We start from the raw sequence: 12,637 nt of genomic DNA, 5'->3' as shown, positions 1-12,637 counted from the left end.
AATCAATTTATTCTTTCATCACATAATCCATCTTGGGAGGAGTTATTCATATTGACGAATCAAGAGCCTTATTTTCTTTTCCTCACATGCTATGAGTCACGTAAAATCAATAAAACAAGGTCTGATCTCGCTCTGCTTTGCAAATCAACTCATCAAACTATTTTTCATGCCCAAGCTGTTGTTCATGATCAATTTCATTGTATAGAATGAAACAAGCTGCAATTTCAGAGGGTGCATTGTCGCAATTTCATCAAGAGTAGCCTACTTAATACAAAACCGCCTCAGAGATGCGGACATCTAAAATAACTAAACCCGGAAAGTTCAAGGTAAACCCTGCTAGAAAAACAATCCCTGCTATCTGCCCTGCTATGGCTACTGTGAGCGGTTGGGGCGCATCGCGCATCGGAGTGAGGTGATGACTTCAAGAGGAGGCTGATGCTTGCACTCAGTGGCTCAGATCATGTCCATGCAAAGTCGAGCTATTCCGCTTGATCCTCTGACAATCTACAGCTTGAATGATCGCAACACGTAGGTTGGGATTGAGGCCTTCGCAACTTATACAGGAAGCTTTGTCACGAGCTCTTGGACGGGCACAAATCGCAAAGACAAGTGTAGACGCCCTGGTATTTATTTCCCATATTTCCATTTAGGTTTTCAATATCTATTTGCCTTGTTAGCTTGCATGCCCTTCGTTGTCGGACCCGAAGTTCATGGAAGCGCATCATATCGCAACTGTGATTGCACTCGGATTTGCAGTGTTTTATCATCATGACCATTTTGGAAGGAATGCGATCTATTTGATCACGCTCAAAGAAGGCCGTTCTGTGCGAAAACGATTGATGTTGGGGGAGCAAGTCCCGTATCGATGTTGTTGCAGGCACTTTACACCATCATGATGACTACAACCCCTCCCCTCTTACAATTTGTCAGGCAAAGCAAATGGTTGAGAACGAAGGCTATAATGTTGTGGTCGTTGTGGGAGGGGATTCGGTTTCTTCACTCAACCCCAGAGAATTTGTTGAAAGAGCTGATGAGGCTTTTGCGTCAAGAGAAGTCCGCCAAAATATCTCATATCTCAAGTCTCCGTACATACCAAATGCGTATGCCCATTGCACAACAGCCCATATGCAAAAACATAATGTTTCTAGAGAGCAGGTATCAATGCCTTTGATCTACTTTTTACTTGCCACTAAGCTTTGCTGTGCAGCTGGCAATGGTTTCCGTCCTGATGTCAGCTCAGGCGACGTATCATCCGCTTGCCGTGCAACGCAGGCCATACGATTTGGACGAAGTCTTGAATTCGACGGTGATCTTGTTCTCGTAATAATCAACTTAGTCAGATCTTGTGACGTTTTGAGCTGTTGCGTCTGGGCGTGGCCGTTTCAGACTGTAGGCCAAAATCTCAACTTGCTCGAGTGCGCCCGAAAGGCTGATGGTGCTGCTGCAATTGTTGTTACTAAGAAAGGGTAAACAATAATTTTGTATGCACATTTCTTCTTGAGTTGCTTGCTGCCAGGAATATCAAAGTTGTGGGCGGTGGAGAAGCTTCAAGCCCTGCACTGACAGTAGAGGACTATCAATCTACGCTTTCCAGGATTTCTTCCGCCAAACATGCCTTCCAGAGAGCGTAATAATTCTCCATGTTTTTGGTTGTGTGGACTGACCGTGGTATGACTTCATCCTTGCAGCTACGATTCTTGCAATTGTTCTGCCAAGGACATTGATTTCTTTGGACTCTATGATTGTTTCCCGATATGTTTTCTCCGGTAAAAACAAGCATTCAAGAGAGATTCCAAATAACAAACATATGCATCTACAGAGCAGTGGAAGCTTCAGGGCTTGCAAAGGAAGGGCAAGGAGGACAATGGATCGAAGATAAGTTTAGGTGATTGCAGACTCTGTGTGTGCCCGCCTTCTTGATTTAGATTGCAGGATTTGGAACGACTGTAGGTCAATGAAACAACGCTTGTCTGTGAAAGATTTTCCAGTCAATACGCATGGAGGGCTTTTGTCCTTCGGTGCGCCCTGGGAGGTATCAGGAAGAGTTGAGTAAATGAAGCTGAAATTATCTAGGTGCCTGCATTTTTTGCTTTGATTGAGGCATTCGAACAGCTTTCGTTGACAGCGACAGAAGGTCTGTTGAAGATATCTAGCTCTGGCTGAAAACTCGGGTTATCTAGGCGGGCGGCAAATTCCGAACTGCAAGCGGGCACTGGTCTACGGTATGCGCGTACGAATCACTTCGTTTGGTGATCTCTTACAAAGGAAACGGAGGAGTCTTCAACTCAAGCTCGGTTGTTGTCCTCAGCTCTAGCTGAAAGCATGGGCAAACGTCTCCGGCAATCTCAGTGGGATTCGTCTGCTCTCCAAGCTAGATTGAACTTTCCGGATGTCTTCAGCATGAGATTCGGTATCTTGAACGCCCTGGCTTTTTGACATGTACACGTCGCGCATTTGTTGCACGCAGATTTTGTGATCTGTTTGTTTGTTGAAGTGACTTCAAGTCGAGTCGATTTTTTTTTTGTAGCTTTCGCGATGCCTTGAGACAGATCTCCAATAAAATCGCTCAGGATGAAACAAACACCCGTCAAGGTTGATCGTGTTACATATTCTTGTTTTATTACAGGTCTATGTACATGCACTTATATTGAGAAAATACTCAGGTATGCCTTTTCTACCAAATCCTTAAGATCTTTTCTAAAAGATCTATGTTTTCTTTGTTCTGCCCATCCTCTCGCATCTCAAGATTCTGCACGTTCGTGCTGTCTGTATTGTGCTGTCTCATCAGAATTCCAGTCGTTCCATTACAACCGACAGACAACATTTCCTTTACTTCGCAGAAAGAGTCATCTCTGTCTCTAGACGAATCTCCATCGAGAATAGCGAGGACACCTCGTTTTTTCTGGTTGCTGTCCTGGGATACTTGGCAGAAATTCGACATGTTTTGAGTAAGGCCTACTGCAAAAAAGTGGTTGATAGATGCACACGCACGTGGTCGCAGTTGAGCCAAGGATGCTCAGGGATGTAATGAGAGAGAGATCAACGAAGTGAAAGTCGACGTAAGGCCTGGAGCTGACGCAGTGACGGAGACGGTATGTTTTGCTGATCTTTTGCTGACGCTTGACGTAGCCGTAATGTCATCGTTGCTTGAAAGAACGCTTTTTCCACTGTTGCTCATCTTTTGGTTATTTCCGTCGCCCCGGCTAATCCGATGACTACCCCCACCCCCCATTATCAGAGTCTTCAAGAACTATTGGCATTGCACATGATAAAACTACAGCTTGCCTCAGAGCAGACCGTAGCGACAGCTGCTATCGCTTACAACTGCACACCAGACTGCACACTGCATTTCCCATGCATCCGAGCAGCATTGCTAAATTAATGCAAAGCTTATCATGGCCTCGCCAAGGTCATTCTTGCTTATATCTTGCATAAAGTAATTTGATTCTAGGTTTACTTGCAACAAGGATGTTGCGATAGTAGTTTAGAAATGCAGAAATGTATGAACATTGGTGACGAGGAGGGTGTTGGTGTCGCTTATCACTACATGGTAAAGTAGGCTGAAAAGCTTTAAAATGCATGATGCAAATTCAGGTCATGGCACACGGAGCCAGGGGGGGTTCGGCGATTGCGCAAGCAAGATTAGATCTTTGAGGGGGAGGCAGAAAGCTACGCAAACATGGTCATCTAAAATGTTCTGAACTTTTCTGCTGATTTATCATCAATCAGGCATGCGCTTATGCATTGGACAGAAATGCAGCAATGTCTTCCAAAATTTTCCTGTCAGAGAGTAACAAAGTGCTTATAATATCCAAAATCTGCAAACCTGTGCTTGCTTCAAACCACTATCTTGGAGTCAGACAGTCTTCGCGTACAGGGAAGCGCATGTACTTGTCTTCTGTGCGTTTGTTATCGAGCTCGAATTGATATGCCAAATACAATTGGGAAGGTGAGAGCAATGTCAAAACATTGATAGCTAAGTTTCGAGAGACAGTTGTGGGATCAGCAGCTGAAATCATCTGTTGTGGTTGCCACCCAGTTGTTTATGTGTTACTGCAGAAATGATACAAAACGAGATATGTCAAATGTGATCTCAGCAACAACGAAAAGCCTCAGTAGGAACTCTTATTTGGAAATTCTACATCGCATAGCTGCAGCTCAAAAATCTGTGAGAAAGTTAGAAATAACGCTTGATGGACAGAAGGTCAACTTTTGCAAATTCATCTTTCAAACAAAGCTTGACCTGGAAAGAAATGAGAAACGGGCAATATTGATTCCAATTAAATACTTCTTCAACAGAGGGGCATGAATCCCCAAGAATTTGGTGCAAGCTTGTAACGTCTCTATCCTGTTTTAGGTAAGACATCCACATTGAGTGAAGTACAGCCAACAGAGAAAATACCTTAATGCCACAAGGAACTATCATTTCAAAACCTTTCATCAGTGCATTGATGTTGAGTGCAATTCCATGCATGGTAATCCACCTTGAGACTGATGACTTTTTACCCGATAAAATCATGTCAACCTGCTAGCTCCTATCCCGATCGCCGCAACCTTCTTTCCACTTATCCATACGCCAGTCAAACCTGCTTCAAATTCAACATCTGTGGTCTAGGTAGGGTTAATCGCCTTCTTCTCGAGCCCCCCGCACCCCAAATCTTGCAAGAGTGTTGATAATCAGCTGTTCCAAGTTTCGCAGGTATCGCTCAATGTCTTTTCCATGATAATTCAAATCAAGAATGGGATAGACCACCTGAAAATTCCGTTATCTGACGCTAGTGTCAACGTACTTAATACAAGCTGTCCTGGGCAATGATAAGTTACTTTGCCCCCGCGTTGAACCCTGAAAAGCGGGCTGACATGAGAAACTTCATCAATGGATAAACCTGAAGATGGAGAATGGCGGCATTTCGGGATAATCTTCAACAACTACCTTGGCTCCCACCTTCAAAAAAGGATCACAGAAAATTGGCACGAATGCGTGTTGCAATTGGATCTTCAATATGTTCTCGTTTGGAGATGTAAACTCTTACATTCGTTATGTCAATGTCAGGGAGCTCAAATAGAATATCCGACAGCACTGAGCTCGATCCCAGCGTGTAAACAGTTGGATGTCTGCACATCAAACATCATATTAGATTTCGAGGGGCCATGAGACCTACTCCAACAAGATGAGAGCGTCTGATGTCTGATGTCCTCCTACAAGCGCTTTGATCGAATCTTGTTGAAGATTTTGTTGCAGTTGCAGACCCTCTTGGTATGGAACCAATCTTCGAAAGTCAAAAACATTACATATTCTCCTTGTATCCTGCTGGCTGCTGTAGAGTTTCGTACTAGACTTATCCTGATTTGATCGTGAATTGAAAAAAAAACCACTTGAAGCATCCATCACCGAGTTCACGTCACGTACAGCGATGTTCACTGCTTGGAATGAGTTTGACAGAAGGAACAGGCCAAAGCATGTAAAGAGTCTTAGAGCCTCAGAGGAGCTCGGCTGAAGTACCATCGCTAACAATCACTTCTTGAAGATGTAAAAGAGCTAACCAAACCCCTTGATGATCCTATCACCAGGAAAGTCTCTCAGCCGCTATTGGATCCCACACCGGATCGCTGGTCCCCTTCCTGCCATTCTCAGGCTTGTACGTTTGAGATGATGATAACTAAAAAACGATCAGACCTGACCCGGGCGAACCGTACCGGGCCCGGGCCGAATCCCCGTAACGGTCTTAACCGTCACAGTGTAACGAGCCTCCTAATAGAAAAAAAAACAGGCCTCGTGCAATCACACACCCGGCACCATGGGTAAGCGAGCGATGTGAACATGGGCGAAGCCACTTCCACCAATGAGATTCTGTGCTTTGCGAAAAACATGCGAGTTGTTTACTTTCTATTGATGCCATTCACATTTTGTGTGTTAGCTCTGGTTCTCCTTGGCTGCACATATTCAACACGAAATGTTCGTTTGGATGGAATATTTGTATCGCATGGTGCTTGGCTCGATGATATCGTTGCTGCACTGTATTGCCAGCAGAGGGTTGATATATGTACTTCAATCATGTTTGAATATGCAAGCTCGCAGCAGCTGTTATCCTGAATTGCTTAATGATGATATGAAAGTTGATTACACATGTCTTGTCCCTGAAACTCATCCTTGAAGTTATGAACTGGTTGACTTATTGACTTATTGACTTATTGACTTCCCCATTACAGTGAAGGTCAAGGCTCATGAGCTTAGAGGCAAGAGTAGAGAGGAGCTCCTCCGCCAGCTTGATGAGTTGAAAACCGAGCTTCAGCAGCTGAGAGTCGCTAAGGTTACTGGAGGTGCCGCTTCAAAACTCTCAAAGATGTAAGACTATGATCATACCAATTTGGTTTGATCGTTAGCCCTGATTTATCTGCAACAGCAAAGTTGTGAGGAAGTCTATCGCAAGAGTTTTGACAGTGTATAATCAGAACAAGAAGCAAGCCATCCGAGATGTAATTTATTCAAGTTGTCGTTGAAACACAGTTTGACTTCAGTCTCAGAAATCCGCTGATGAGATTTACAAGCCCCTTGACATCAGAGCTAAGTTGACCCGTGCTCTTAGGAGAAAGCTCTCTCCTGAACAGGTATCGGGTTGAAAACTGATTTTGTTTGTGTTAAATCTACCTCAGGCATCCAAGCAGACTCTTAAGGCCATCAAGAAGGCCAAGTACTTCCCTCAGCGCAAGTATGCAGTCAAGGCTTAAATCATCGTGGGAGGAATAAACGTGGAATGCAAAATCTTTCAAATAATAGAATGCGTCCTCTGTGATGTGCAGAGAAAGCACTAATGTGGGCACAAACAAGTTTCGAAAACAAATCTGACGCGGGTATTCAAATATTGAAGTGTATTCCCGACAAGTTAGGAGATACCCCCTGGATAATGGTCCATTTCTCTGCCCCTTAGTGGCACCCTGGATGGTTTGGAATACAATCCTGCAAGACCTTTGATCAAAGAGGCAGAAAGCCGCACAAATCTTACCATGATACTCCTCTGTGCCATACCATTTACTGTTCTCTCCTCCACCGCCTCCGTATCTGCTCAAGAAAGGATATAGTCACGTCACTTGTAATGCTAGCAAATCGACTGTATTCATACTCGCTCTCCAATTCAGACAATCGTTTTTCCATTTCTGCCATTTCATTCTTGGCTGTCACGAGACCCTCCGGACTGCAAATAAAGTCTGACCATCTGTGGAGGCGAAATCTGCCTATACCTGGTAAGATCATCCAGCCTAGCTTCTAACTCCCTGATCTTCTCCTTGATCGGTTGAACCTTGGAAAAATTCAGTACATGAAGAAATTGAATGAGTTTAATAAATCACTGCTTCGCTTGGCTTTGGTCGATTTTCCAGAGCTGCGATTCTTCCATCAATTTTGTCGATACGTGAAGCTAGATCGGGATAATCTGTAGGTCCTGAGAACTTCCCTCACAGGATGAAAATATGCGTCTTTCACAACGTACCAACAGCTCCCGTAAAATGCATTCCTGCAACATTTCCAGAAAATACCAAAGCATTTTCTGACGGCTAAGCAAGAAAAACCGTCAGTTGTGCCAAGTCAACAGAGATAAATACCGGTCTTTTCTCGAGTTCAACAATCCTCTTTTCCATCTCAAGCAATCTCTCCTGAACGGTCTTGTGCCCTTCAAGGTGATCAAGCTGGCGCTTAAGGCGCTTAACTTTACGCTGAAGTGCTTGAACCTAACAAAACGTGAAAAAATCTTCATGCTAGTTTCACACATACCTCTCCTCGTGATCTTGGCTCAAGTGCTTCAAGTCTTCGCTCAATACTTCCAATTCTTTGAAGATGGTTTGGACTTCCAACGACTGTTCCAAGGAAGCCAGCACTCCCCACCGTTCCGCTCACTGGAGTACCAGGAGCAATGTATCTGTCTGAGATCACTCTTACGGTGATGCACCCCTGTTTCGGAGAAATTACTGTGTCTGCCGTGATCGTCCCCATCCAATTAACATAGCGCTTAGCACCATTTGTGTCTGACAGCATGCGCCCCTTGACAATGTCTCCGACTCTTGTTTCAGCAAGCTGTTTGATCGGAACGTCGATGTGAAGCTGATGATTGCTTGCAAGAAGCTGGGTGCTGGCAGGATATGAACTTGATTCCTCGTTCAAGAAGCTTTCAAGGAACACAAAAGAGCACATTGCAATAATGGCAACGAGGAAGGATACCCGCAGTAGTGATGGCCCAGCCTGCCGCTCCCTCCAACGGTGTACCATCATGTATGGCCCTTCGCGTTCTATGACTCCGAGGTGGGCGTGGGTGCACTCCCACGAAAGGTTGGATTACCCCGCATGGACCCGCCTGCATCAATATAAGTTTTAGTAAAGTGTAGCTCTAATTCGTACTACATTATTTACTTAAATTTGTTACTGTGGATGCGGGCAATCATATGCGCTCGAGGAGGTGGAAGGGCCTGCTGCATGCGTTCGTCTGGCTGAGTGCCGATTTGATGTACCACTCTGCTCCTTGACTTGCTTGAAGTGTATGTTGTGATCTTTCAATCTGCCGTGGTGTCAGAATGCAAAAGCGACGTCGTAGCAAATTATGGATGGAGCATGTGCTGCATCAAACCGAAGAGGAAGGGTGGATGACGAAATATGTCAACGTTCATTGTCTGCCCTACATATTTATCGCGAACCAAGTACTTCTCTATCTTGGAACTTTCTTTCACATTATCTTATTCGCCGTGAGAATTTACAAGTATGGCATTTATTCGAGTCAATCAAGAACTCTGCGAGCTCTTCCCTTCATCATCGTCGGATGGATGCTGAATCGTTCTGCTAGCGAGCTTTCGATGAAGGACAAGATCAAAACGGCTTTGGTTCTCAGATGTCTTATCTGGTTACGGATGCTTTCATTTTCCGCGGAATGCTTTCAAAATAATGTTGTTAGGGAGCAAAGATTTGTTGCAATGCTCATTCTGTGTTTTGTGTCGATGCTCTACAATTCAAGCTGGTACAGTCATTCTGTTTTTACAGGCATTGTCTGTTTTTCGAGAATTGCTGCAGTGACATTCTTTCCGTATATTGAAATCCGCGACGATGAGATTCTATACTTGTGCGCAAGTGTTGTGTTGTACGGGTCCACAGTGTATGGATACGGACGAACTCAAAAATTTGTTCTCGGGATTCGTTAAAGAAAGTGATGTGCTAAACAATATCATGTGTCCTTGAATTTTCTTGCCCTGAACAATGAGAGGGTTTAGCTTTGCATCAAATCGGGGTTCTGCTTGTTTTACCCAAAGCATGCACACTGCCCGATTACTTCTCAAAGAACTCAAAGCTGGAGTGTATTTGATTGTAAAACTTCAAGAAATAAATCCTTTCTAATACGTCAGAACAGCAGCGAAAACCAGAACTCAAATTTCCTTTCAGAAGTCCATACCTATTACCAGTACTCTATGGCTATCAGTTGCCAAGATAAGTCTGGGTTCTGTACCCTTGGGTAAAAGGTCGGCTCTTCTGAGTCGAGCTGCGTTGCAGATGTATCTACATTCCAAACTTTCCCTTGAAACGTCCATGTGCTAGGATTCATCGACGACCTAATGCTTGTTCGGCTTCCACTGGCTGCGTTCAAGAAGACGTTTTCGAGAGCCAAGAACCTTACTTTGATCTGCATCCACTCTCCTCTCTGCAGAGTACGATTACGATGCTCAAAGGCATCTTTCCATGACATTGACTTCTCGTCCATTTTTTCAAAAGCTTCCAGCCGTATCTTTGGCTGAATGACCTCGCAGTATATGTCATGCACTTCTAAGCCAAGATTTCTTTCTGTCACAGATGCAGACGAAACACTATCTCGCATTTTTTGGAGTAGCTTCGGACAAACAATGCCGTCGAGCAAATCAAGGTCATCTGCCTTGCGACTATTTGCCACCACGTGTCGAATAATTTTGTATGCCATTTTCGCGCCTGTCATGAATTCTTCCACGTCGAACTTTTGATCCAGGTACCTATTTATATAGCGCAAGGAGGTATTTGCCAGATATCTCTGCATGAGACTCACTCTGATCTTTCTATGCATTTTCCAGCTTCCAAGCCAATCAGTCGGAAATTCTTGTCTTCTGCCCTCTTCAGGCTCAAACAGCCTGGCAAACTCCATCAGATTCAATTTCTTGTCATTTTGGTCTTGTCCAGTAGATTGCTGACTGACTTGAGTTTTATTCGGAGCCGAAGATCCTCTCTCCAAAGTTGCGTCATCTTTGTCATTTTCACCTGTGTTTTTGGTATTTCCGGATGGAGGGGTACAAAACAAGCGCTGGCTATTGTGTCTGCATCCGGCATCTAACCGTCTTATCACACAATGAGCTTGAAAGCATGAATGCAGAGATCTTCCGTATCTAAATTGCGCAGTCCATTGCAAAAAAAATTTGGAGCTCAGCATGTTGAGCAGAAAACCAGACTTTCCACACTGTAACGAGCTCTAACGGTTTAGTAGAGGTCTTATCCTTTAATCGACAAACTGCGGCCTCCCCTGGGAATCCCGGACTCCCCGGGGAGTCCCTTTTTCGAGCCCTCATACAGCCCCCTTGGCCCTCGGAAGGGCATAAAGGCGGGGAAAATGGCAGGGGAAGGAAGAGGGGAGGAAGAACTTTCCAACGCTGAAATTCGCGTTGCAAACGACCAACCCGTTGTCGAGATAGGACAGGAGATAACTGTGAAAAGTCACTAAGATGTTTGGCCGTTTCAGGCCTGCAAAGAGCATTCTCATGGGCGTGCATAGATGCGATTGGAACTCCGTCGCGATAACTGGAAAGGTGATAGCGAAGTGTGGGAATGGTAGATGGATGGTTGATTGGTACTTGCCTGGTGAAAGAATGAAAATTAGCGTCTTGGAGAGTACCTTACGATCCACATTGTTGCCTGGGGAAATGCCAAATTTGCAAAATTCTACCAATGTTTCCGCTGCCCGCGATGTAGCCGCGTCCGATGACGCTGGCTCTAATGATGTAGTCACCGGGTGTCTCATCATGACCCTGAGTCCCTATGCAAGGGGAATCAAACCATGAAAATGATTCCGAGGCTCTTCGCCTATGACCATCAATTGCAATTTTGGAGAAAATGTCCTCGTTTGGCAGTTATCACCGACTGGTGTTGCAGAAGATCAACGACTGTCAAGTGGATTTGCAATCGCGGCGCAAAACTGTGATTCGCTGGACACCAGCTCTGCAGATCCTTGACGAGAAAACTCCATTTGATTGCTGGAAATTTCTGCTTCCGTGGAAGTATTTTTTCGGAGATTGTGACGAAACTGGATGTTGTTTGCTCTGGACGAACAATTCTTTGCCAGCAAATGTGAAACCGTTCACTGTACATGAATGGCTTCGGCTGAGTTCATGGGTGTGCTCCGTTCATGAGAACTCTACAATGCCACCGGGCAGCGATTACGACTCTGCCAGTCCGTAGTAAGCGCTTTGGAGTCAGTCGTTGTCGATTCGAACAATGGCGAAAGCACATAAAATTCGCTCAGGGCCTCCGTATGCATACATTACAGACAATGCTTTTAATTGTATCCGACCCCTTATACACGCTTTCAATGCGAACAGATTGCAAACAATTCGTCCTGGATCTGAATTCATTTTGGATGAAAGCATGGGTAAATGGATACCAGTTGCTGAGGTATCCTACCATATTGTGTTGGAAATTTGTGTGACTGACTTTGTATGAAGGACGTTGATGATGGAATCCCATTTCTAACAAAAATTGCCCGAAAACCACAAGGTATTGGCAGTGAGTACAAGAACATTGCAGAGTGTACCTACGGAATTATGTTGCAGCTGGAGTTACAAGAAGGCAAACGAGTGATGGAGAATCAAGAATTTACTGATCAATATCCGAAGCATACATCATGGGTTCTCAGATTGATGAAGCCTTACTTCAACCAGGGTCACATTCTTTACGCAGATTCCGCTTTTGCGTCAGTGTCAACTGCACAAGCTCTGTTGGAGAGGAACACTTTTTTCACAGGATTGGTCAAACAATGTCACAGAGGCTTTCCAAAACAATATCTGAACAAGGATGCATGGGAGGCTAGTGCAGTAAGAGGTGCTACGAAGACCGTATCAACTTCATGGCAGCATAATGGCAGGGAAATGTTCATTTTCGGGCATGCATGGAATGAACCTGGCAGGCCTGATACCCCAAGAAAACTTCTCATTTCGACATGGAATACAACAGAAGAAACCGATCCCCATTTGAAAATTCGGTATCGACGGAAGGGTCAGCCAGGAACAGGGAAGAAAAAAACACTGTCAACGCCAAGAACGGCCATGATCAAGTCATATTTCAACGGAGCATCTGTGATCGATGTGCACAATCACCTGAGACAGAGTGGACTGGGACTGGAAGAAAAAGTTGGAACTCATGACTGGAGATTCAGAATGTTCTGTACGATACTTGGGTTCATTGAAGTGGATGCATACAAGATTTTCCGTATTGGAATGCCACCGAAAGAAGTCCCCAAACATCTGATGTTTACTGACGCCCTGGCCAAAGCATTGATGAGAAATTCGTACGAAGGTTGTCCAGATTCATCGATTCCAAGAAGAGGAGGACAGGATAGCACAGATACCAGCGTGGATGATGACAGTCATG

General features: G+C 44.6%; 7 protein-coding genes across 7 annotated transcripts; 4 read left to right on the top strand and 3 right to left on the bottom strand.

The window, feature by feature from the left end:
- Positions 1-335: 335 nt before the first annotated feature.
- Positions 336-1,591, top strand: GUITHDRAFT_150541 (hypothetical protein; the record flags this gene model as incomplete). The annotated part of the gene is made up of 9 exons (XM_005839329.1): positions 336-412; positions 533-623; positions 678-734; positions 785-877; positions 931-1,155; positions 1,208-1,306; positions 1,328-1,330; positions 1,390-1,466; positions 1,517-1,591. Coding segments are annotated over exons 1-8 (656 nt in total), but the record flags the coding sequence as incomplete, so codon positions are not given.
- A 2,435-nt stretch (positions 1,592-4,026) lies between these two features.
- On the bottom strand, positions 4,027-5,623 carry GUITHDRAFT_150540 (hypothetical protein). Its single transcript, XM_005839328.1, has 11 exons — positions 5,393-5,623; positions 5,163-5,344; positions 5,034-5,115; positions 4,887-4,945; positions 4,798-4,843; positions 4,630-4,753; positions 4,526-4,586; positions 4,403-4,484; positions 4,289-4,348; positions 4,211-4,243; positions 4,027-4,166 (listed from the first exon to the last, which is right to left on the bottom strand). The coding sequence occupies exons 1-11, from the start codon at positions 5,504-5,506 to the stop codon at positions 4,113-4,115; spliced, it is 897 nt and encodes a 298-aa protein (XP_005839385.1). The 5' UTR covers positions 5,507-5,623; the 3' UTR covers positions 4,027-4,112.
- Positions 5,624-5,798: 175 nt separating this feature from the next.
- On the top strand, positions 5,799-6,769 carry RPL35e_1 (large subunit ribosomal protein L35e_1, cytoplasmic; the record flags this gene model as incomplete). Its single annotated transcript, XM_005839327.1, has 5 exons — positions 5,799-5,802; positions 6,211-6,346; positions 6,405-6,477; positions 6,526-6,609; positions 6,655-6,769. The coding sequence occupies 5 exons, from the start codon at positions 5,799-5,801 to the stop codon at positions 6,727-6,729; spliced, it is 372 nt and encodes a 123-aa protein (XP_005839384.1). The 3' UTR covers positions 6,730-6,769.
- A 156-nt stretch (positions 6,770-6,925) lies between these two features.
- On the bottom strand, positions 6,926-8,185 carry GUITHDRAFT_101580 (hypothetical protein; the record flags this gene model as incomplete). Its single annotated transcript, XM_005839326.1, has 8 exons — positions 6,926-6,958; positions 7,005-7,060; positions 7,111-7,193; positions 7,240-7,298; positions 7,348-7,430; positions 7,488-7,551; positions 7,600-7,725; positions 7,769-8,185. The coding sequence occupies 8 exons, from the start codon at positions 8,183-8,185 to the stop codon at positions 6,926-6,928; spliced, it is 921 nt and encodes a 306-aa protein (XP_005839383.1).
- A 269-nt stretch (positions 8,186-8,454) lies between these two features.
- GUITHDRAFT_150539 (hypothetical protein) lies at positions 8,455-9,260 on the top strand. Its single transcript, XM_005839325.1, has one exon. It carries the CDS (start codon positions 8,563-8,565, stop codon positions 9,178-9,180), a length of 618 nt encoding a protein of 205 aa, XP_005839382.1. The 5' UTR covers positions 8,455-8,562; the 3' UTR covers positions 9,181-9,260.
- A 171-nt stretch (positions 9,261-9,431) lies between these two features.
- On the bottom strand, positions 9,432-9,947 carry GUITHDRAFT_101579 (hypothetical protein; the record flags this gene model as incomplete). The annotated part of the gene is made up of 1 exon (XM_005839324.1): positions 9,432-9,947. One exon carries the CDS (start codon positions 9,945-9,947, stop codon positions 9,432-9,434), a length of 516 nt encoding a protein of 171 aa, XP_005839381.1.
- Positions 9,948-11,706: 1,759 nt separating this feature from the next.
- GUITHDRAFT_65204 (hypothetical protein) lies at positions 11,707-12,078 on the top strand (the record flags this gene model as incomplete). The annotated part of the gene is made up of 1 exon (XM_005839323.1): positions 11,707-12,078. A coding segment is annotated over one exon (372 nt), but the record flags the coding sequence as incomplete, so codon positions are not given.
- Between the last annotated feature and the right edge of the window lie 559 nt (positions 12,079-12,637).

Source organism: Guillardia theta, assembly GCF_000315625.1.
Source record: "Guillardia theta CCMP2712 unplaced genomic scaffold GUITHscaffold_8, whole genome shotgun sequence".
NCBI classification, from domain to species: Eukaryota; class Cryptophyceae; order Pyrenomonadales; family Geminigeraceae; genus Guillardia; species Guillardia theta.
The sequence above is the reverse complement of the archived record's forward strand: the minus strand, read 5'-3'. Positions and strand labels throughout refer to the sequence as shown.